General features: G+C 41.8%; 1 protein-coding gene across 5 annotated transcripts in view; it reads right to left on the reverse strand.

Moving 5' to 3' along the window:
* Positions 1–23,571, reverse strand: part of LOC149306005 (polycystin-1-like protein 2) — a 49,013-nt gene that overhangs the window by 12,570 nt on the left and 12,872 nt on the right. For 4 of the 5 annotated variants that reach the window (XM_089476905.1, XM_089476904.1, XM_089476906.1 and 1 more), the window contains 27 exons: positions 23,366–23,551; positions 22,841–22,951; positions 21,703–21,850; positions 20,261–20,490; positions 19,085–19,489; positions 18,282–18,380; positions 16,835–16,878; positions 16,197–16,314; positions 15,834–16,041; positions 15,107–15,227; positions 14,166–14,307; positions 13,474–13,674; positions 12,201–12,346; positions 11,366–11,560; positions 9,454–9,579; positions 9,157–9,339; positions 8,882–9,006; positions 7,661–7,787; positions 6,731–6,862; positions 6,091–6,316; positions 5,803–5,996; positions 5,400–5,630; positions 4,939–5,040; positions 4,025–4,203; positions 2,482–2,628; positions 1,436–1,635; positions 40–260 (listed from right to left, as the gene is read on the reverse strand). In XM_089476905.1, coding sequence (XP_089333031.1) covers positions 40–260; positions 1,436–1,635; positions 2,482–2,628; positions 4,025–4,203; positions 4,939–5,040; positions 5,400–5,630; positions 5,803–5,996; positions 6,091–6,316; positions 6,731–6,862; positions 7,661–7,787; positions 8,882–9,006; positions 9,157–9,339; positions 9,454–9,579; positions 11,366–11,560; positions 12,201–12,346; positions 13,474–13,674; positions 14,166–14,307; positions 15,107–15,227; positions 15,834–16,041; positions 16,197–16,314; positions 16,835–16,878; positions 18,282–18,380; positions 19,085–19,489; positions 20,261–20,490; positions 21,703–21,850; positions 22,841–22,951; positions 23,366–23,551 — 4,547 coding nt within the window. The remainder of the gene's footprint in view (positions 1–39; positions 261–1,435; positions 1,636–2,481; positions 2,629–4,024; positions 4,204–4,938; positions 5,041–5,399; positions 5,631–5,802; positions 5,997–6,090; positions 6,317–6,730; positions 6,863–7,660; positions 7,788–8,881; positions 9,007–9,156; positions 9,340–9,453; positions 9,580–11,365; positions 11,561–12,200; positions 12,347–13,473; positions 13,675–14,165; positions 14,308–15,106; positions 15,228–15,833; positions 16,042–16,196; positions 16,315–16,834; positions 16,879–18,281; positions 18,381–19,084; positions 19,490–20,260; positions 20,491–21,702; positions 21,851–22,840; positions 22,952–23,365; positions 23,552–23,571) is intronic. The other variant, XM_089476907.1, reaches the window with a different exon arrangement.

Here is a 23,571-nt window from a genome sequence, read left to right on the forward strand (position 1 = left end):
TGCCAACATAAAGCAGCTCTGGCTGTTCGCACCACATACCTTGATCACAGCCTCAGGAGAGAGCGACACACTTTGGGTAACCTGCTGGGGAGTAGCAGGCAGGTCAGGGGACACCCGCCCACTTTTCCCTGGCTTCTTCTCTTTCTTAGACCGAGGCCGAATGTTCCTGAAGATCTGCACGATGAGCAAGTTGATGGGGAACATCAGGAGGGAGCTCTCAAAGCCGATCATCACTTCTTGCCATGTGAACTCTATTTTTCCTGGTGAGGTCAGTTGAAGAGTTACTTACAGTCCCATTGTACCAATACACAACTAGGCTACATCTAGCCTGCATGTAAACCCCCCAGTAACTATGGTCTTTTGTGGGGTTTTCAGGCTATGTGGCCATGTTCTAGAGGAATTTATTCCTGACTTTTCACCTGCATCTGTGGCTGGCATCTTCTGAGAAATGATGCCAGCCACAGATGCAGGTGAAACGTCAGGAAGAAACTCTTCTAGAACATGGCCACATAGCCCGGAAAACCCACAAAAACTATGGATGCCAGTCATGAAAGCCTTGGACCCCCAGTAACTGTCTAACTTCCAGCACCCTGTTGCTGCTGAATTTACCCTGATAGCAAAAGGGCTATCTTTCCTTTTAAACAAGGTGCATGCTCCCAATATGGCTTGTTTGCATTGGAACCATGCTCCCCAAAGCCTCCTTATATCCAGAGGTTAGCCATCCATGTGCTAACCGAACAGTGTAGCTCAAACCCTTTAAGAGTGGCTTCCACTGACATTCATCAAGAATTAGCAACAAATATTTGAAGAACAAAGAAAACAAATCCACACTATTCAACACACATCATTCAAATTCTCTCATATGAACATAGACGGAGACCCTCAACTGACCCATCATCTGTCCAGGATTTCAGGCAGGTGTTTTTCCTGCCCTACCTGGAAATGGCAGGGATTGAATCTGCGATCTTCTTCATGCAAAGCAGGTGCTTTACTACTGAGCTATGGCCCCTTTGCAAAGATCTTCTAAATCCTTATAAGAGTCCTGCAAAGCAGGCTAGTGTTTTTATCTCAGATTTCCAAAACGTCAGGAAGAGCAAATGTTAGACATTGGAAAATGCCGCCTTGGAGAGTAGTAGAGTCTCCTTCTTTGGAGGTTTCTAAACAGAGGCCGGATGACCATCTGCTGGGAGTGTTTTGATGGTGTATTGTTGCATAGCAGAATGGGGTTAGACTGGATTGCCCTTGTGGTCTCCTCCAGCTCTATGAATGGATGCTACTGATAAAATAACTCCTTTAAGGACAATTGGTAATGAAAACAACTCCAAAGAAAGAAAAGTCCATCAGGCATACAACTCATTCTCACTTGCCAGATTTCCTTATTCAATGAATCATTGCAGTACCATGGCTTCTCAATGTGAGGTTAGTTTGTAGTTACCTAAATCCATTTTCTGGTCCGCTGGATCCTTGGGCACCCCCCAGAACATGATACTGGTCAACATGGTGCACAAAAGCAGCGAGAAACAGCAGGAGACCCTCTGGGCGCGGGTGAAGGAGCTGCGTGGACAGCGATTGAAAATAGAGTACCAGATATGTCCGTCACGGAAACCTTTGGAGGTCTTCATAAAGAACAGATTGCTGGGGAGAGGCAAACAAGATCAAATGGGATCACAAATACCTACGCTCTGCAGCAACAGTTAGCACCAGCCATTGCCCATACCCTAGAAATCTACTCACTGTCATTTTACCAGGATGCAACAGAAGCAGATAAGATAGAAATCTGGCCCATTTCTGCAGCCCTACTGGAAGAATACTCACATTTCCCCCCTCTTCCCTCCTTAGTTTGGGATGGAGAAAAGCTGGCTGCAGTGAACGTTTACAACTGAGAACAAAACTCAGCTATAGGCATACCTCCACCATATGGCTGGGCAACTTTGCAGACTGATCTTTTTGAACTACAAGTCCCATCAGCCCAAGCTAGTCAGGATAACCACTACTGATAAAGGATGGTAGACGTTGCAGACCAAACTAAAATAAAATCTGGAGGTTCACAAACTGCCAGCCTCTGTCCTAGCATTTGGTTGAAAGGATCTGCATGGTTCTTGGAGGCTGTTCAAACGAGAGCCGGACAGAGAGCAAGGGACAGAAGGTTTTAAATGGACATTTTTCAAGCTAACATCATTTAATATAAAGCAAATTCCACCCACAATATGCACAGGTTATTGAGAAGCATACCTGTGGAAGCCTGTTTGAAATGAATGGGATTTGTGCTTGAACTGAAGGCTTAGGTGGGGAAAAAGTGGCAATGCACCAATGGCAAAGGGAAAGCCTCCCAGGCACACATAAATGATCAGCAGACCAGGTGAAATGCTACCCTGATACCCTCCAACTCTCCCATTTTGGCACTTTCCCCCGAAACCACTTTTCTCAGAACTTTTCTGATGGAGAAAAACGATTCGGTGCTGCTGCCACTGTTTGTTGTACCTGAATTGCTTCATATCCTGCTCAGTAGCAACAGGGAACACTTTATCCAGGACACAGTCTCCGACATCAATGGCTAACCAAGAGTTACAGAGGAAATACCACTTCTGATCAGTGGCAACATCATGAACCAGAACACGGTTCACATACCTATGAAGGAATCACAGGAGGAAGGTTTAAGGAAGACGGAAAAACAGGGCCACCATCAGCTTTTTTGAGAAGCTGGCTCCCTTGGGGCTTTGGGTTTGCTCAGCTGTCATCTGACAACCAGTCCACTAGCCTGAAGAAACTCCTTGTGCCTGGGTTTACTGGTTTTCTTGTCCTCTTCTCCTTACCCTTTTGTGTGGTGTTGTTTTTGAGATTGTACACCTGTGGGATGGAACTGTCTTTTCACAAAATTGTACATGGATGCCTGGCCTATCCAGCTGTATATCACTGTATAGCTACTAGAAAGAGAGACAGGAAGAAAGAAAGAAAGAAAGAAAGAAAGAAAGAAAGAAAGAAAGATAGATAGATAGATATAGAACAGGAGAAAAATATATTGTGTACATTGTACACTGCCATAAATCCTATGCTGGATGAAAGGCAGAAGCAATTTTTTAAAATATGAATGAAAGAAAGAAAAGACAGAGAGGAAGGAAGGAAGGAAGGAAGGAAGGAAGGAAGGAAGGAAGGAAGGATACAACAGGACGACCACATGATTCCCTTCTCTCAGTCTGATAGAAAGCGGCTTCTTATGCTCCTGGTAGCTAGAAAAGAGAAATATGTTGATGCCCTTCAACATCTTTCTCTACCTCACACATTTCACTCTGAAGAGTAAAATGCCTGAGGGTTACATGCGCTGTGTGAATTCTTCCCGTGACTATGAAAGAAAGGATCAAGCATTTGTTCTGAGAGGTAATATGCCAATGATAGTTGAGAAAGAATATGCATGTATTTTCTGGGAGGTCCTACATACAATATACACCAAAGTAAAGCAATCAAATGGCATAGTGTTGTGGCCTGTGAGAAAGAGGGGCAATTCAGTCCTGGGTTCTAATTTCACAGTTCCTGATTGAATCTTTGCCCTTGAACTCGCTAAGGGATGTCAGACAAAACATTCCCTTCCAACTTTAATCTACCACTATTGCCTCCTGCAATAGGAAAATATGTACCTTATGGGGTTGATTTAAGACAGTAGGTGGTCCAGGAACCACTTTTATCCCAAAGAACCCTTTGGGGGCTGCATGGATTGCCAAAATAATACTAATAATAATAATAATAATAATAATAATAGCTTTGAATACTGGGAAGTTCTGCTTTCTGTCTTTCCAAAGCTGCATCCTCCAGTTGGCACACAGGACATGTGCCACCATCCCCAGCCTATGTTGTGAGTGATGAGAGTCATAGTGTATGTGAAGGTGCCAATGTGGGAGAGACTTTTCTATATTACAAAATATTGGTCCTAGAAAATTCCTCTAAACCTCAGGGGTGTTTAAAAGAGGGAAAACCTTTGCAAAGGCAGTTTGAAAGGGTTTTCACCTTCATTGCTTCATCTCTTGCCTACCAGGATGGGCTTTCCCCCAAATTGTCATGCCACAGTCTGATGCTCTGCAGTTCTCCAAGAGGAAAGAGTGTGCAGAGGAGAAAGACATCCGCTCCTCCTCGCTCAAAAACGGGTGTTTCTGGATCCACAAGGTGATGTGGTTCACTCTCTCCTTCCTGGCCATACAAGGTGAGAGTCACCTGAAACAGGACAAACATGCAGTGTTTAGGATTGTTTCTGTAGCTGCATATATTTCCATGGACAGCCTTCATACATGCGCATAGCCAAATTCTGAACTGTTTGGTTCAAGCAGATTACCATAAACAAGTAACTTGTCCCCTTGGCCTTTTCAAGAAAGAAGAAACAGCCCCACTATCATTTTCTGATTCAAAGGATGAACCTTTGGCAGAGCCTTATTGATGATAGTTGTATAGCACCACTGATGTACATAGTGCTTTACAAAGGAATAAAGCACTTATAACTGCTTCAGTATAAAACACTGAAATACAGTACTAGAAGCAATACTAAAATACAATGCTAAAAATGTAATAGTGAAATACAACGGTAAACTACAATGCAAAAAAGAAAAGCTACACACGCAGATGCAAAATACAGAATAAAACAGATAATCAATTACAGTAAATATACAGGGCATTAATCTGAAATTCCAAAAGTTTTAGAAAACAAAAAAAGTGTTCAATTTGGATTTAAAAACAGCAAGGGAAGGAGCTTCAAATCAAGTGATGATGCATTTGGTCAGTGACAGCTTATGTATGTATGAAATTGGAAACCCAAATCATGGGGAAGAGAGTCTTATTTTTCATTTTCATCAGTGCAAGTAGAACAAAAATCACTCACACACAAACACATACATACTCTAGAGCTAACTATAACCCTTTCAGTATATACAATGACATTCTGGACCTCTGCGCTACCTTGGAGGTTGTAGCTGCTCCCCGGCGATGTCCAGTATAAACAGTCACCAGGTAGCGATACTGAGCAAAAGGGTCATTGTCTTCCAACACAGTTATCTTCACCTGGAAAAGAAAGCATCACAGAAGCAGAAAATAAATGGTAACGAGGGGGGATTATTTGTTTCCTGGTAAAAAAAGTTATATGCTTAGTTTTTAAGGCTATACAGAACTCTTCCCCAGTTAGAAGCAGAAAGGGGAAAAGAAATTATATCTTCTCATTGTATACCAGCTCCCTAAGTCAGTTTATTTTAACCCAGTAAATACTCTTCAGCAGAGATATTTAGTTCTATCTATGACACATCTGACCCTTCCACATTCTTCAGTCTAGAACCATGATAACAATCCATCCATTGAGGCCCTTGCAAACTGGAAGAGGACTATTTGTACTGAAGAAGTGCAGGTGAATTTCAGGTATGGCTTACTTTGGCGTCATCTTGGCTGTCTTTTCTTCTAGCCCAGATCAGAACCAGCAGATATAAAAGGAAGATGCAACCCACAGTTGTCACCACAACAGGGTTGTCCACAAAGGTAGCAAATAACTCCACCGTTTTGCTGACGTCTATGGTGTTTGGCATCACAAAGAAAGAGCTCCCAAAGAATGTCAAATGGTTGCATAGACACTGGGTGCTATCAGGGGTTGTTTTGGGGCCAACCTGCAAGCCAAGGAATACGTGTCATTACAACCTTGCACCCATCCAAACTGCACAAAAGTCAATGTGCTGTTGGTGAAACGAAATGAAACAAGAGATATTGAATCTGGCAGGAAAACGTCTGAGTCCAGCCCTATAGAGCAACACAATCATGCCTTGGCTTCTTTCTACTCACATAGCATCCATAGTTATTCCAGCTCCCATGGTGCTCATCCCAAAATACACACTGGGATATGAAGCAACTGACTGAAATGTTTACATTGCTGGCAACAACTGCCTCCACTTCTGTTTCTGGCCTTGCTATGAAATAATACATTCCTTCTCCAAAAACAAGGTCTTCTGGGTGAAGGATCCAGGAATATACTTCACCTGGAAGAGATAAAGGTTACCTTACAGGGTTATATGACTGTTCTAGCTAGTGAACATGCTACAAAGCTACCAACACTGATTTCTTTAATTTTACCTGTAGCGTTTCTGTTGTGAGGAAGATGTACCATCAATTCATAGTCTGTTTCATTGGGATGATAACCATATCCCAAATACAGAGTAAGTGGAATGTTTTGGTCCAGCTCCAAATGGATCACGAGAGATGCATTTGCTGAGGTCACATTAACCTGGAGAGCACTGAAGTCTTGCAAACTCAACACACTTTTGTAGTCTTGTATTGTTGAACTCCTTGGCAGAATTATCTGTGATTAAAGTTTACAGTTTGAGTTCTGAGAATGCATCCAGGCTGCAAGAACCTCTAAATTTCAGTGACCAGAAGAGACAACACTGTGATTGATCCCTGGCTCACTTGTTCCCTGCCATTGGAAAGATAAACAGCACAAGGGGAGAGCTGGGGCTGAGCTTTGTGAAAGGTATATTCAGAGAATGCTGACATGAAAGAGAACTGGGTATATAGCTATACAGTGTAACCCTGGGTAGATGCCAGCCACAGATGCTGGCAAAATGTCAGGAATAAACTCTTCTAGAACATGGCCACATAGCCTGAAAAACCCACAAAAAAACTATGAATGCCGACCACGAAAGCCTTCCACTTCACATTAAAAAACTCTAATGTTCCACAGCTCTGTCAAAAAGAAGCATGTCAAGAAAATCACCTCCATGTCTTCCATAAGATTATGGACTGGAATGACTGTCCCATCAAGGCTGGTGAGGGTGAGGCCTCCCACGGCGCTGTGGATCTCAAAACTGTCGCTTGAGGAAAAGGGATTCACAGAGAAGCTCACCATCTACAAGAAGAGATCATCAGAGTGATTTGTTCAGAGCCAAGAACCCAATCGTACCCGACGCTTGTTGTCAGGTGAGATAGTGAAAGCAACTCACCTTGCATTCTGACCGGTTCAGGAAACCTATGTATGGATTTTATCACACTGGGGCTAATTTCAGCATTAAAGAGAGATTAAAGCACATTTAAAGCATCCCGCAAATAAAGCAAAAATGGCAAGTAATTGCACGGATGATTATCACACGCAACTGCACAAATAAAGTGATATCACAAATGCATTGTCGCTGAAATACTGAAAAAGATGTGTGTTAATGCTTCTTTGCAACCACTTTAATGGTGGGTTTTATGTGGCGTTGTGTGAAATCGTTTCATGTAATTACGCGATTTTTCCAGGATATTCACGGGATAAACTCCCGGTCTCCTTTGTGTGGAAAACTCCTATGATTGACAATGTTTTGGGATGAATTTGGTACGCACGATCAAAGGCCAAGATTTAACACGATACAACCCATATCAGTCTTTTCCAATGTGTGGGGCTATATCTCCCATCATCCCCAGGCAACAAGGCCCACACATCGGAAGACCACCATCTCCCTATGTTGGGAAAAAGGTGGGATATCAGAAAACAAAAATACTACTAATAATATTGGATGGGTTACAATGAACAGGGGTGGCTGGATTAGCTTAGCCATCACTGTTACACCAATGTTGTTATTATGTTTTAAGCAATCATCTTAACAAGAAAAGAAGACAATAAATTACTAAAAAAAAATCAAATCACAATGAAAAATGATGTACTTGCCCTGATGTCCACTGTCTCGTCGCTTTCTTCCAAGACACGAAGGGAAGAGGCAGAGGGCAAAGTGAAGCTAGCCGAACTGGAGCCAGAGACGCTAATGGATGCGCTGTCTATGTTGTCCGTCTGCAACCTTTCCAAAGAAGGATCAGGGGGTCAAAAATCAGAAAAGACAAAGACACACAGGAGATGAAAAGGAGAAGACAATTTCCCTTGGAAACAGAGTGATGCATGTCTTGCATCCAAGTTAAATTATCTCTATCAACTGAAGGTTTATATGAACAATTGTGGAAACCGTGTTTCAGGGTTGGTTTGTTTTTATTCTCTCCTTTGAATTGTGCAATGCCATCCATTGACCTTAACATCTGATCAAGATTTTAATCCTAGCCATCTGCATTGCCAGTGCCCAAATCCTAGGTCCCCCACATGGGTACTTTGAGACTCAACCGCAAGTATTGAGCAAAGAAGTACAAATGCTGCATGGTATATCTGCTTAATCTGTATAATCGGTGTGTAAAAGACTTCAGCTGTGTCTACACAGAGGAAAAGAACCATTCCTACCCTGTTCCTGCCCTGTCCTGTTTAGATGAAGCACAGGGCCCAACTCATGCTCCAGGGTGAATCTTTGGAGTAAAAAGAGTCTTCTTTGGCTGCGGACCAGGCTGGAAACACTAGAGAATCCTGTGCACTGTGTGCTGATGAGGAGACGGGAGGAGCACTGGCCACTGACCTCTTTGTGCCTAGAACTTCCATCTCCCTGCCACAGTACTTTCATTTTCAAATTCGCATGATTCCAGTACCATTCCTTTTGCAGACATGCAAACAGTTTGCACAAGTGTACATTAGTACAACAATACCACCAGTACAATGCACAGATGCTCAATAGGATGGCTGTGGTTTGGGGAGTTTGTGGCCAGAGCTGCCAGTATCAGCTTGTTGTGGGTACCAGTTATGTGGACAGCTGGTCCTCCCCACAGATCCAGAAAACCTGATAACAAGCTGGATTCTCCCACTAGTGCAGACATGGCCTTCATCTCATGTGACCTCATCTCATGTGTAGCATGATTCCAATCTTCCTAGCTCATTAACCATGGATGGCACTCCTATCAGAAAATCCAAGGGACGTCTTGTTCTTGCTTTGCTGACTGGGAAGTCTGAATGCTGATTTCATACATTTTCTCCCAGAGAGAGACAAAAAGCATTCAAAAAAGAAGAAGGGCTGCTTACCTGTTGATATACATCACTGCAGAAGGAGCTGTGAGCACCATGGGTTCATCATCTGGCAGCTTCCCAATCAGGAGAGCGCTTTGGAGGTTTCCAACAGCAGTTAAAACTTGCTGTGACACCAAACTCTAGTGTAAGAAAAATAAAGAACATTCTTTGTCATTTTCTGATGGATGTACTGAGTAGTTATGTTCATCCTTTGCTTGGAACTGGTGAATCCAAGCCTTTTTCAGACCTCAGATTTGTGGTTTCTTCGTTATCATATAAAAAGTAATCACCTGTGAACTCTCTGGGGCAGAAGTGTCCTCTGTCCTGTTCTGACCTCCAGCCTCCAGGACGTTGCTCACTGCTGCAAAAAGGTAGCTGGCCGCCTCCTTGCGCTGTAGATCATCTTGACCATCTTCACTATTCACAATCAGCAAAGACTCACTGACACTCTTCAATGTATGACCAGCTTCCACCTGGACAGGGGGAAAGAGTTTGTGAGTAAACATACTCTCTTTCTTGAATTTAGTTTATGAACTTTATACTCTTAGCTACAGGTGAGAGGAAAGGCACCCCACTTAGACACTCACCTGTGCTAAGGAAGACAGTTCTTCGCTCCTGTAAGTGACTTCTTTCAGCACTTCCGACATCTTAAGTGCTGTCTGCATCGATGTCACGTTAACAGTGGACAAGGTGGTCAGCATGAGCTCTCTCAGCTAGGGATGGTAAATTAAAGAGAAAATTAAAGTATTGGAAGGGACTTAGAGGTCATCTAATCTGGCTACTGGCCAGTGCAGGAACCTTGCAACAACAGCACAAATGACAGATGGGTGGACAAGCAAGAACATGTCAAAGGAAGGGTGATCAAAATGATTAAAGGTCCAGAAACCTTATGAAGAAAGACAGAAGGAAAACGGTGTGTTTGGTTTGGGGAAGAGAAAGCCGAGAGGTGACATGATAACCATCTGTAAATATCTGAAGAAACATCACGTAGAAGACAGAGAGAGCTTGTTCGCTGCTGCTCCAGAGATAGCATGAACCAGTTGGTTCAAATTACAAGATAAAGGAATTCCACCTAACCATTAGGAAGAGTGTCTTTATAGTAAGAGCTGTTTGGCTGTGGAATAGACTGTCTCGGAAGTTGGGGGGCTCTCCTTCTTTGGAAGTCTTCAAATAGAGGCTGGATGGCCATCTCTCAGGACTGTTTTTACTTGCAAGGCAAGGAGGTGGACTAGGTGGTCTTTGCAGTCCTTTTCCATTCTATGATTTTATATTCAGCTCCAATCTCTCCTGCAATTTCTAACCGCTGGATGTAGTCATGCCCTTTGGAGCAACAGAAAACAAATCTACAATGTCTTTCTGCATGATCAATAGCCTTTTGGATATTTGAAGACTAATGCTTAGCCTTCTGTTTAATCATCTTTTCTCCACTGTTCCTTGTAAGACTTAGTTTCCAGTCCCCATATCTTACTGATCACCTTTGAACTGCCACATTTTGACTCCAATTCCCTGAAGCACCAGCCAGGCAAGAAATTATGCAAGTTGTGGCCTGAAACATCTAGACATGCACATGGCACCTCTTTACAATGAATTACTAGTAAGATGTAGGGTACATCTACACTGTAGAAATAATGCAGTTTGGCATCACTTTAAGTGCCATAGCTCCATCCTATGGAATCCTCGGATTTGTAGTTTCACAAGATCTTTAGCCTTCTCTGCCAAAGGGTGCTCATGCCCCTCAAAACTACAAATCCCAGGATTCTGTAGGATAGAGCCATGGCAGTTAAAGCAGTGCCAAACTGCATTATCTCTACAGTGCTGATGCATCCGTAATCCTCTACAGCGTAAGCACCAGCTTCTCCTTGTCTTTCGAAAGATTAATTATTAATGCCAATTACATAATACTGTATGCTTCCCCAGCTTTTTTCTATGCAGACACCTAGAGGCATTTTGGAAATGCCAATTAGGATTTGCAAAACTATTTGTGACATAGGCTTCATGCCAAAACAACTGCTTGAAGAACTGGGGAATGAGGCCTGGGATTTCTTGCTTTTTAGCCAATGAGCCATGAATAGGATGGTTTGAATTTCATTCTTCCAGTTTGGATTACTGCAGCAAATCCCTGGATTCCATAGCATGGAGCTACAGCACTTGAAATGGAGTCAAACTGCATTATTTCTACAGTGTAGATGCTCCCCAAGAATGACTGTGAAGCTCAGGGGGAAGAGCCAAATTGCTGCTGTTTTGCTCCCCATCATCCTTGCTACCTGAGCCAGTTGAATATAAATATTGCTTATATGCGTTAAGCTTTTAGATAAAACATTAATTCAGGGATGGTGAATGTATGGTCCTTTAGATATTGTTAGACTGAAACTGTCAGCATCCCACACCATTGGCTATGTTAGCCAAGGCTGATGGACACTGCAGAACCTCAACATTTGGAAAGTTGCTCTTTTCCCATTCTTGCATTATTGGTTCCACAGAACAGAGTACAGAAATTACCTCCTTCCTTGTATCTGTCCTCAAGGATGTATTAACATGCTCTTCCTTCATCTCTTGATTGAGAACGGAAGACACTGACTTGTACAGCTGGAACAGGGACATGCTGTTGTTCTCTCCTTTTAGGATGGTGTTTGATTTTTCCAAAATAATGGTCTGCAAGGTCTGGTTTCCACCACTTATTTCCTCAGGGCAAACCTCATAAAAGATGAGAGGAAAGTTATCTGACCACAGAGCATCCAGAACTATTTATTCCATTATCACCAAAGACATCCTTTAAAAAAACACAACTGATGGGCAAAGCGGATGTGACATTAATTGCATCTTTACCCTCTGCATGGTGAAAATAAACATTTTAAAATAAAACACAGGGTACACTTCCTCAGCTTCCCTAAGAGAAAGGGTTTACAAATCGAGACTCCCTTATATAGGATTTCAATATCGGAAATATTCCAAGATACAAAAGTGTCCACATGGCTGGCATGCAGAGAAATCCTATGCTCCAATTTTTTTTTTTTGGGGGGGGGGGTTCCTTTTTTTAAAAACTCCAGTGATGATCCAAGAGATTGTTATAAAAAGCACCCCCCAAAAATAAGAATGAAGTGAGCAGATGCAAAGGCAATAACAGCTGGCAAAATCCAAGGAGCCATACGGTGATAATTCACACTTCTTTAGAGCCTGATGTATGGTTAAACCTAGACTTCAGTTAGATTTCAAAGAGGTAAATTCTGCACAATGTTCTAAAGAGGTCTAAGAAGGGCATCCTGCACCTTTCCCAGATTGCAAATCTTAGGCGCAGGTAGCAAAATGCTGGTAAAGTAAGCAATATCACACCTACCCTGACTGTAGAATTTGTATGAACTGTGTCACCATAATTGTTGGTTACAGATACATGGATTTGCAAGAGAAAGTCATTGTCCCTTTCTCCAAGCGGAAGATAAACTGAAGGGAGAACAGAATCTTGTCCACAGTGTAGAAGAGAATCTGAAAGGGGCAAATCAGATGGGGAATGAACCTCATGGCAGGATAGAAAACAGATCTCTCCATGTCGAACAAGCAAACAAACTGTCAAAAATGTGAACAGGAATTGATTTGTGTGGCCTAAAGAGGCTTGGATTACAATGGTGAGATATACAATTAAAAAAATAGTTTGTTGTTTCTATTATATCCCACATGTACAGCAATACTTCATTTGCATGGTCTCATGGGGATTCTGGGAGGTGTCACCCAAAAAAGGCAGCATTTCTCATCTTCAATTACCCACCAGCCGCCACCAATAGATCTCACCAAGAAAGCCTTAAAAGAGAGTCACTGTAAATCGGATTCTACTTGAAGGCAGATAACAACAACAACATGGGTAGAGGTGTGTGTGCTTCTCATCCATGAATATGCTCAACAGCGTGGCCAGTATGAATTGTAATTGTTGCTGTTGTTGTTGTTATGTGCCTTCAACTCAACTCTGACTTATGGCAACCTTTTCCTAGGTTTTTCTTGGCAAGATTTATTCAGAGGGGGTTTGCTATTGTCTTCTTCTAAGGACTTTATCACACAAAGGAAAAACCGTGTAATTAAGTGAAACGATTTCACATGACGTTGGACAAAACCCGCCATTAAAGTGGTCACAAAGAAGCATTAACGTGCATCTTTTTACTTTAAGGATTTCAGAGATAATGCATATCTGATATAACTTTATTTGAGCAATTGCATGTGATAAGCATTTGTGCAACTGCTTGCCATTTTCGGTTTATTTGTGGGATGCTTTAAATGTAGTTTTTTGTGGGTTTTTCAGACTGTGTTGCCATGTTCTAGAAGAGTTTATTCCTGATGTTTCACCAGCATCTGTGGCTGGCATCTTCAGAGACATAGCCCTAAAAACCCACAAAAAACTATGGATGGCGGCCATGGAAGCCTTCGACTTCACGTGCTTTAAATGTGCTTTAATCTCTCTTTAATGCCAAAATTAGCCCCAGTGTGATAAACTTGTAAATCTGTGGAAGTGTGATTCAAACCCTGATCTCCCAGAGCACACAAACCACTACAACATACAGACTCTCTATACAGATAGTAGGGCGATAAAATGCTGTAAGTAACAAATAATCTGTGACTCTTACGTGGCTCCAGGTAGAAGCAGTATGTGAGTGAGGCGCTGTCAGTTGGAGGGCACTGATCCTCCAGGCAAGAAGAGTAGCAGGAGATGGAAAAACTTGTGAGCACTGATCCTTGGCTAGGAGATATTGCACACACTGGGGCTCTTGGAAGAGGCATAGTGCTGACAATGAAGGTTTCTTCGCCATATTTGTGCTCATTAATTGCTGGAAAGTTTAGAAACAAAACAGGTCAAGGTTGGTTTGTAATGGTTTGTGTCATGCCAAAGACGAGCATTTGGTTTTCAAAGAATGGAATGAGAGGATGTGGGTGCAATGATAATTGGTAAAACCTAGCAAAACCCAAAGAGCTATAGTATGAGAATTCACACTTCTAGAGATGAATTTGATGAGGAAGAGCCCGTAACTGCATGCAAACAGCAAGGCTGTACTGTCCAATATGAACTTGGCTGAGAAAGAATGCAGTCCAGTAATTCCAGCATAATTATACTGTTGTAATTTGATGCTACACAACCAGTGAACAGGATTCAGTTTTTGCGTTTCAGTTGCCACAAGCCTATTTGTTGTTATTGCAAGAAAAGATTCTCATCACTATGTCCACAGCGTACAGTATTAAAACCATCAATTTAAAGCAAATGACCATTAAAGCAGCAAATAAAAATCCTTAAAACGGATGATCCAAATCCCAGTTCTCTCACCTGTCACTTTAATTCTAAAGGCTTCTCCTTGGGTTTGCAAGAAAGAGCTGTTCAGCACCAGCGTTGTTGTGTTGCTCTGAAGCAAAGTGAGGGAGCTCTGAGGGAAACCAGTCAAACTACAACTTGGTGGGAGCAAACTGGGCTGAAGGGGGGATCAACCACAGGAGAAACAAAGATGGATAAAGAGTCGGTTTTCAGTAGGCTTTCCACTGTGTTTTCCAAACAAGCAGTGTTCTAGACACAGCTAGGCATTTCATCTAGTCTTCAAATGGTTGCATTAATATTTCACCTCATTTTTGCAAAAAGGAATATAATTAGCTTTTATTAAAATTGTCTCTCTCTGTCTCTTACGTCTTTCTCTATTCTGTGGCACTTAGGGCCTAAGCAGACAGGCCAAAATAAAGCTGCTTCGAGTCACTTAGGAGGTATGCTGTTTAAATGATGCATGCATCCAAAGAGGCTGGAAGTCGCACCAAGCCGTGCTCCAGTCTTATGAACTGGAATGCAGCTTTGGTGCAGCTTCTGGCCTCTTAAGATGCATGTGTCATTTAAGCAGCATACTTCCAAAGTGACCCGAAGCAGATTTATTTTGGCCTGTTTGTTCGGATCCTTACTCCATAGTCCTTTCCAATCTGGAAATTCCAGCGCAGCACATCTGGAGGGCACCAGTTTGGGGGAAGGCAGCTGTACAGTAAGTATTTTTGGGGTGGGGTGTTGGTGAAGATTTAGCCCTTTAAAATGCAGGCATTTTCTTTCTGCAAAATAAACTTGTGTTGTCTGAAGGTGCCAGCCACAGATGCTGGCAAAAAGTCAGGAATAAACTTCCAGAATACGGCCACATAGCCCGAAAACCCCCCACAAAAAACCTATAAACCTGTGATTATTCGTTTTGCACACTGATTAACAATTCATTCCAAAACACAAGTTCGAGGAGGGCTCACCTTTCTGTGGAATGTATGGTCCAAATACCATTTGTAGAGTGTGGCCTTTGAGTCTGTCTCTGTTGAGACGCTGAGTGTAACATCTTCAGTGACATTCACTGGTTTGCAGTTCACCTCACAACTAAGAGAAATGCATTTAAGATATTAAAAAGAAATCAAGAAATGAGCATATACTACAATGAGCATTATAAAAGTCTCCTGCTCATTTTCTTGCCTAAGGGGCTCTTCAGATCTGCCATTAAGGCCAACCTGGGGGCAGAGTTGGGGTGTCACATCCACATGATGCATGCCTCGACACCACCCCCTAGGGCATCCTGACACCATGCGCCACTTCAAACGGTACACAGCATCACAGTACTCCTCCAGCTCTGCGTCTGCACAATGCAGCACCACAGCCATATAATCGCAGCGCCACAGCCAATGCGCCCTTTCCAGGGTGCCGTCCCTTAGGAGCTGTGTGTTCAGTGCCTTAGCGTCCTCAAAAGATCTCCATCTGACACGGGCTGCAGAAATAACACACTTTAACTGTTGTGGCTCATTCCTATGGAATTCTGGAAATTGTGATTTTGTGAGACGTCTAGTGCCACAACAAACCACAGTTCCCAGAATTGCATAGCACTAAGCCATGGCAGTTAAAGTGGCACCAACCTGGATTATTACTGGAGTGCAGATGCAGCCACAGACAGAATTACAGAGCTGGGGAAAGTAATACAAGTGGAGCACGCACCTGATTTGTGGGCTCAGGTCTCGTTTTGCTGTGATATAGAGGCATTGCTCATCCTGCTTCTCATCCTTTTCTGGGTTTTTGACTATCACTTTCACAGTCACGGCTGAGCTGGGAGGAGGAAGGCAGGCAGGAGGAATCCAGGTCTCCCTTTGGTCCGTCTGGATGGACTGTTTTTGCATGCATTCAGCCCACTCAGGCCAGCAGTAACCTGCAAAGGCATGCACAACCCATTCATTCCCTTTTCTAAAACAAGGTGGTTCTTTCCTCTTCAGATCCAAACCAAACATACCCTCCAGCTGTCCTGATTTGGTAGGGCACAGCGCAGGGGGTAAAATGTCACAAAAACACCCACAATCCACATACCACAAGACCAAGTGTAGACAGAGTTGTTGCTGTCCTCAGGCCAACCAAGAGTAACAGTAGTGAAGGGTCCAATGTGGCGGCTGGGTTTAATGTATATCTTATTTTTTCCTTTGTCTTCCTAATGCAGAAGAAAAGTCAGTGATCAGAGCTATGGCATCCATGTGCAAGCAAGGGTCTCTTCTCGTGAACAAGAGATTTTTCAAAAACTTCATCTATTTAAGAGAAATTTTCTTTGTTTGCATCTACTGACAAATCTTTACTAGTTTTATCTTCTTGGGATGCAGTATAAGTCTCATATTACAGAAGGAGGATTTAGCCTAGAAGGCATGGAAATTTCAAAGTCACTCTAAAGACTTAATGGGTAAGCAGAAATTTCAACTCATTTGTTTCGGTGGTGCAATTTTACTGTTTTGTTTTATTATTTTATTTATGATCTGATGGTAACCTTACTGAAGCATAGCTTAAACAACTTTTGCATAAATAAATACAGTAAACAAATCAAAGGTTTTAACCACTATATCATGTTTTTAAGAAAAAGAAAAGCAGCTAGCTAAATAGCTGTGAAATATTTCCAAAGGGAATTTCTCAGTATTTGTTCCCTTTTACCACTGTCTACCCAAAGCCTCTTCAATACTCACAACTCGTCTTTTTATATTTGATTTCTCTTCGTCCTCAAGAAGATCTGTTTAATGTAAAGGAAACAACTTTAAGTAGTGTAAATACAATGATGAATTGTCCTGTATAAATCACTAGTAACCATCTTCAAAACACCTTAGTTTCCCACCACTCCTTTGTATTCTCTCCTTCCCTCTGCATTTTCTTCTCTCCCCTCTCTTTCTTTTTCCTTGCTCTTTCTCTCCTTCCATTCCCATGCTGTTTTAGCCATTCCTCCTTCTCACTGGTCCCTTACCAGGCAACACTCAACTATAGATTTTTGTGGGTTTTTCAGGCTATGTGGCCACGTGCTAGAAGAGTTTATTCCTGACGTTTCGCCAGCATCTGTGGCTGGCATCTGCAGAGAATGGTGAAAATCTATGGATGCCGGCCATGGAAGTCTTCGACTTCACAACACTCAACTCTTTGAAGACCTTGGGAGACTTGCAAAGGAATGCACTACACACAGCTGCCCATAGGCCCTCTTGAGAAATTAATATCACAGACCTGCTTGCAGCTACACCTCCTATATCTATGCATGCATCTACACTGTAGAAATAATGCAGTTTGACACTACTTTAACTGCCAGGGCTCCATCCTACAGAATCCTGGGATTTGTAGCTTTGTGAAGCACCGGAAGTCTTTGGCAGACAAGGCTAAAGGCCTTGTAAAAAATTACAAATCCTAGCATTCCATAAGATAGAGCTACAGCGCTCAAAGTGCATTATTTCTACAGTGTAGGTGTAACCTCAGAAAGGTTAGGGAAACCTTCCATCTAGTGACTGAACATGGTATTTCTGGCTACATGTAGATTTAAAACTACTGAAATTAGTTAAGCTGTTTTAAAATCCAAATGACCAAGAGGTACACAGCCTTAGGATCCCTGTAGTGTCAATGCCAAGTTGCAAGTGTTTAGATTTCACGAACTTGGAACTATTGATGAGACTCACACTACTGTGTAATATGGCTTGTGACAGTTACTATAAAGCAAAAGTAGAAGATTGGTTTGAAGGACACATTACATCACATACTCAAACATATTCTCTTTCATTACTATAAATGGGATTTCAATCTGGAATCAATTAAAACTGAAGGGGAAGAAGAGATAAGTGGGGACACAATTGTTCTCTAGGAATCTGCTACCTTCTGCCAGAATACATGTTTCCATTATGCACCACCATGTTTTATGTTCATAGATAAAACAATAACATAAAAGGCACAAGAAATCTCTAATGCTGTCCCATTCTTGGCCAGTCAATGCATGAATGCTACTGCTCTTTGCCCACTTTTCAGGACACTGAGGGCACATAGCAGCATGCATAAATTGTGGCGGAGGTTGAAGGAAAGTTGAACTAAAAATTCTTTTTGCTTTATTGACCAATCTTATTTTATGCAATCGTTGCGGAGCATTAAACAAGGACTTGTCATTACCTTCTTTATGAGAACTGTTAGATGACACCGTGACTGTTCCTACATCAAGGCTCATGTTGGAGAAGGCATTCATGGCAAGCACTTTGACCAGAAAAGTACCTATAAAGGAACATATTGCAAACCGTCAATCAAGATCACAGGGTTTTGTTGCTGTTGTTTTTAAATGAGTGTGCCAACTCAAGATCACAGGAGTTGGCAGATTAGCAGGTGGAGGTTGGTAGGTTTGGGGAAAGATCAAGCAGGAAAAGGTGTAGCTCCTAACCAGTCAATGTATATTGTGTGCATCTGGTTCAGAATGTATATCTTGTAGTCTTTCATTAACTATCATTAAACAGGTTCTTATGCACTTAAGTGGCACAGCAACTGCAAAAGATATGCAAACTTTATCCCATTTGAAAGGGTCAAGAAGCAGAGGGGCTTGGGTCCTGAATACAACAGCTCGCTCCCTTGCTTCTGGACTCTCATACAAGACTTTGAAATTCACATCCAGGACTTGTTCTTTGACTTTTATAATATCTATGCTAATTTAGGTACAATTTAAGCAAGGTACACAAAGGAAATAATAAATTGTTAGGAATTATTTCTTGTTGCCGTCTGTGTTTGCAGGGAGTTCAAATGCTAATGCAGCCTCAGATGGAAAGGTCCACCGTTTCCATCTCATTTCAATGAACCCTGCCTAACTATTAGTGAATAGTGAATTACACTTGCAATTTTATATGGGAGTACCTTCCATCTCATTTCAATGAACCCTGCCTAACTGTTAGTGAATAGTGAATTACACTTGCACTTTTATATGGGAGTACCTTCAGCCTCCAGTGGGATTCTGTAGGTTTCAGCTGCTCCTTCGGGACAGTCCCTCCAGTGCGAAAAGGTTTCATTTGATCCCGTCACTTCAAACCTCAATTTTTGGGGAGCACCATGACGAACAGAGACTTTTATTTCCAGATCTTCTCCTAACTCCACAGAGTGGGAGGTTAATTCAGCTTGAAGACCAGAGATGGGCTCGACTAAATGAACCATGAGGATTTCTGTAACCTCCGATTCGGTGGTGTTGCTGGATGCAACAACTTCAAGGCGATGTATCCCAGGACCTATCAGCTGCTGAGATGTGCCATCCAGGGTCAGATTATGAGGAACGATTCCTGCCTTTGCATGGGACTCCATCACAGTCTTGTTGTTGCTTAGGACAGTATAAGTCACTCCAGTGCCTGTAAAGGAAAAATTTAACAAGATATAATTCTTATAATTCTTGCACATGAATTATAAACTATACTTTATTCCCCAATCCTCATATAGGACCAGCATATGCTTTAGTGCAAAGGTGGGCAATGGTGGCAGTTTTGAGACCCAAATTTCTGCCACGGAGACGTGCCAAGAGCCACACAGATTGTGATCTGGAAGTGATGTGTTTCCATGGCTAAGCAGGGTTTTCAATCCTATTCTCCAGAATCATAGTCCATGGCTCAAAGAACTCCATCAATTCAAATATGAAACATCATATTTCCCTGGCTTTTAACCCTATTTTCTTCCAGAGTGCTTACAGCACTTTTTCTTTCCTAAATCCTTAGAAGGATCCTTGATTTTTTCCTTAAAAGCTTAATAAGCTGAATTTCAACTGAAATAGATCCATTGAAGTAATGGGAAATATCAAAGTGTTAACATATATCAGTTTCCCATTGAGTCTGTAGGTCTGCACTGTTTTCAGATTTAATAACTATTATTATTATTATTATTATTATTATTATTATTATTCCACCTTTCCAACAGATCAAAGTGGTTACGGATCAAAGCGGTTCAATTCTTTTCAGGATGTTTTTAAAGTTCTTGTACAAAATGGTTATAAAAACTATTTACACCTGGTACACTATAAGTCTCTCCTATGCTCTGTGGTGAATACGTGGTTCAAACTCCCATAAAAATGTGAAAATAATAATAATACTAATAATAGTAATAGTAATGTTAATGATAATAAATCTGACCTCCATTAAGTTCCACTTGAATCCACAATGTCTCCTGATAGAGAGTCCTGCAGTGAGAGCTGTTTCCTACTTCATACTTGCTGAAACACCCGGTAATAGTCAGCGCATCCATTTTATCTTGGACAGTTAGCAGTTTTTGAGCCGTTACGTGCCATTCACTGGTTGTGCATTCCACAAAGACGGTGAATTCTCCAGGAGAGTCATAGCGATGGCTCACATTGCTCAACAAGCTTCAGAAACACAATGGGACATGTTAAAACAAATCAAACAAGCAGCATCTGTGGGGAGATTTGCAATGTGTGCAATGCTTCTGTTCAAACTACCACCAAGCCATGGCCTCTTTCAGGATACTCTGTTCCTGAAATATGTAGTTTTGCGAGGCATCAACACTCTTTGACAGAGAAGGTTAAAGAAATTGTACAACTATAAATGCCAGGATCCCACAGGATGGTGCTATAACACTTAAAGCAGTGTCAGTTCACACTATTCTTAAAGTGTAGATGCACTCTAGGATTAGTAATTTTTGCAGTTTTCGCCCCACACTGTGAGAGAAAGCAAATACTTTTGCATAGTTTTCACCTGGTATTCACACATTCCCAAAGAGATTCAGGAAATCATTCTCAGCAGCAAAACACATGGCTGTGTGTGTGTGTGTGTGTGTGTGTGTGTGTGTGTGTGTGTGTGTGTTTGGCAAGAAAATTGTGGGAGATTTGTATGAAACACACACTTTTGTATATAAAACATTGTTTCCAGGTAGCGATGTGCAAAATGTTGTGCATGTTGAAAACAGCAACATCAGACGCATACCAAAAAACCAAGTGGCTTTTTGGAAACTACGGGGGAGTAACAGAAAAATGTGAGGTTTGTGCAATAATCAGACCATTTCAAGGAGAGAGGGAAAAACCTTTCCAGAAACCAACATTGTTTTCTATATAAAATGTGAGTTTTTATAACAGAAAAATGTTTTTTGCCCAAAACCCTATGTGAGTTTCTAGATACACTGTGTGGGGTTCGCACAAAATCTTATAATTATGGTCCAAAAAGCCACATGTGTTTCTGCAACAAACAATTTCCCAAAACACTTTGGAATGTGCAGATATAGGGTGAAAACCTGTCATTGTGTTATTCTTTCCAACCAAGTTTCCAGAGTTTCAGGAAACCTGTTTTTTAGCCAAGAGACAAATAGCAGTAAATATGCTTTCTATCCCTGCCTCACTTTGCCTTATGGTAGAGCTGGCCTTGGTACAAAACAAGGTGATGCAACCTACTGATGATGAAAGCATACTCCTAGAAACTTCATAGCACACAGTGGAGTATTACCAAACTACTACTTTGTTTACAGTATCCTTGATGACTTGGAAGCCGTTCTTTAAAGCAAATTGCAAAACTAGAACAAGAACCTAAGCACCTTGTTGTCTCAACCTCGGAAATGTTTGGCTTACCTTGGTGGGTAGTATGGATCGATTGTGTTTCCGTCTCCAGTGCTAATGATACAGGAAAGGTTGCCAGAGTAAGGAGAAAGCAGCCACTTCAAGGAGATGGTGACATTTTCCAAGACAAAGCTTTCTCCTGTTACAGCCAGTCGCAAACCTGTAAAACAACACCCAAAATAGTACCAGCTTTGCGTGTGTGAGAGAATGTGCCTTCAAGTTGTTTGATGACTGTATCTATATAAATACTTGTGGAATATAGAATGTGTACAATAAAAATTAAATAGAGGTCAGGGCAGGTCTAAACAGGGGTTGTATTTGCGTTTGTGGCTCTAGTGTCAATGGGGTGGTGAAACCATTATGGGTTTTACTCTGAATTTTGACCGCTACTCTCAGAATAGAGTACTTTGGATAGCTTCCTTTGGAGTTTGGACTAAAACTTGGAGTGGATTCCAATTCAAAGTCTGGAAAATTCAAAGTCTGGGACAATCATGAACTGATAATCCTTGTGATCTGATTTAAGAAAGACTGGGCATTTTCAAATGCTTGAGGAACATAAGAGGACATCGTTCAAATCAAGGGCAAAGGGCCCTAGTTAAGCAATTTTTGTTTTGCTAGGGAGAAGCTAGAACAGATTATTCATACATGTCACATTTTAGTACATAGAGTAAAGAAAACATCCTTTTTTTGCTGACCATGAGGGTTAGGCAGGGGTCACTGAAACCACTAGTAATGTGACGATTTAGCATTACTAAGGCAAAAGTCACACAAAATGGTTTTGAGAGACACTAGACTCTGGCAGAAAAAGCTAAAGACCTTGTAAAACTACACATCCCAAGATTCCATTTAAGAGCCACAGCATTTAAAGTGGGGTCAAACTGCATTATTTCTACTGTGTAGATGCACCCTTTATAAATTCCACAAATTTACCCTTAGCTTGGCCCCTACAAGGGCTAGGGACCCACTTTTTAAAAAATAACAAAATGAAAGCTTGGAACCCAATCCGGATCATGCTCCAAACAAACACCATGTGGCATTCCTAGGATCCAAGTTAAATCTGGCAAAACTATGAGTATGGCAACACTAATGAAAAATCCTTCCCAATGTATGGCTTGATATTGTCATGGGGGTGAAAAGTGCTACGGCTTACCTTCCATGCAATGGTACTGAACAGACAGGTAGCTTCCCAAAGTAGGACAAGGGTCTCCGAAGAAAGTCCCATCAGCGGCTACTTGGCACGCTTGGAGCCCATGGCACTGCCCTGCAAGGATAGATATTAGACCGTTTCACTTTGCTATCTGAATGATTAGGGTGCAGAACGTTAAGTTTCCAAATATCTTGACATTTAAAGCTGAATAGCAGGCCATTTCATGCCACCGCCAAAGCATTGAGGATGTGATCTCTTATTGCATGATTGCTCTGAAATAGGTTCCCTGAAATGGAAGTTTTCAAACACAGGTAGGACCAGAAAAGATCCCCCTCTTCAGAAAATTATGGGCCATAATAGCTAGAGAGAGCCCCTTCTTCCATGCTCTAACTGTCATTGCTATAACTTCTAAGGGAGAGAAAAGTTTATGTTAGATAAAATGTATAACACCTTAAGGTGCCACAAGACCCTTTGTTGCTTTTTCTGCTACAGACTAGCATGGCTACTTTGCCCCTGTAAAACTCTTACCTGCAACCTCATCCTTTACACTGACCCAACTACATTCTTCTTCGACATCAAACTCCAGGCCAGTCTCTGTTACACAATAGTGAGGGGTTTTTCGGCCGAAGAAGCTGTCTCCGATTTGGATTACTTCTCCAGATCCACACTGCATCGTGGCATTGAAATTGTCACAGGCAATGCTCTGGTTAGATTCTAAATAATAAAGAATAATG

The sequence above is a fragment of the Sceloporus occidentalis genome, unplaced genomic scaffold (genome assembly GCF_023333645.1).
Source record: "Sceloporus occidentalis isolate IW3139 unplaced genomic scaffold, rSceOcc1.0.p SCAF_10, whole genome shotgun sequence".
Classification (NCBI taxonomy): domain Eukaryota; kingdom Metazoa; phylum Chordata; class Lepidosauria; order Squamata; family Phrynosomatidae; genus Sceloporus; species Sceloporus occidentalis.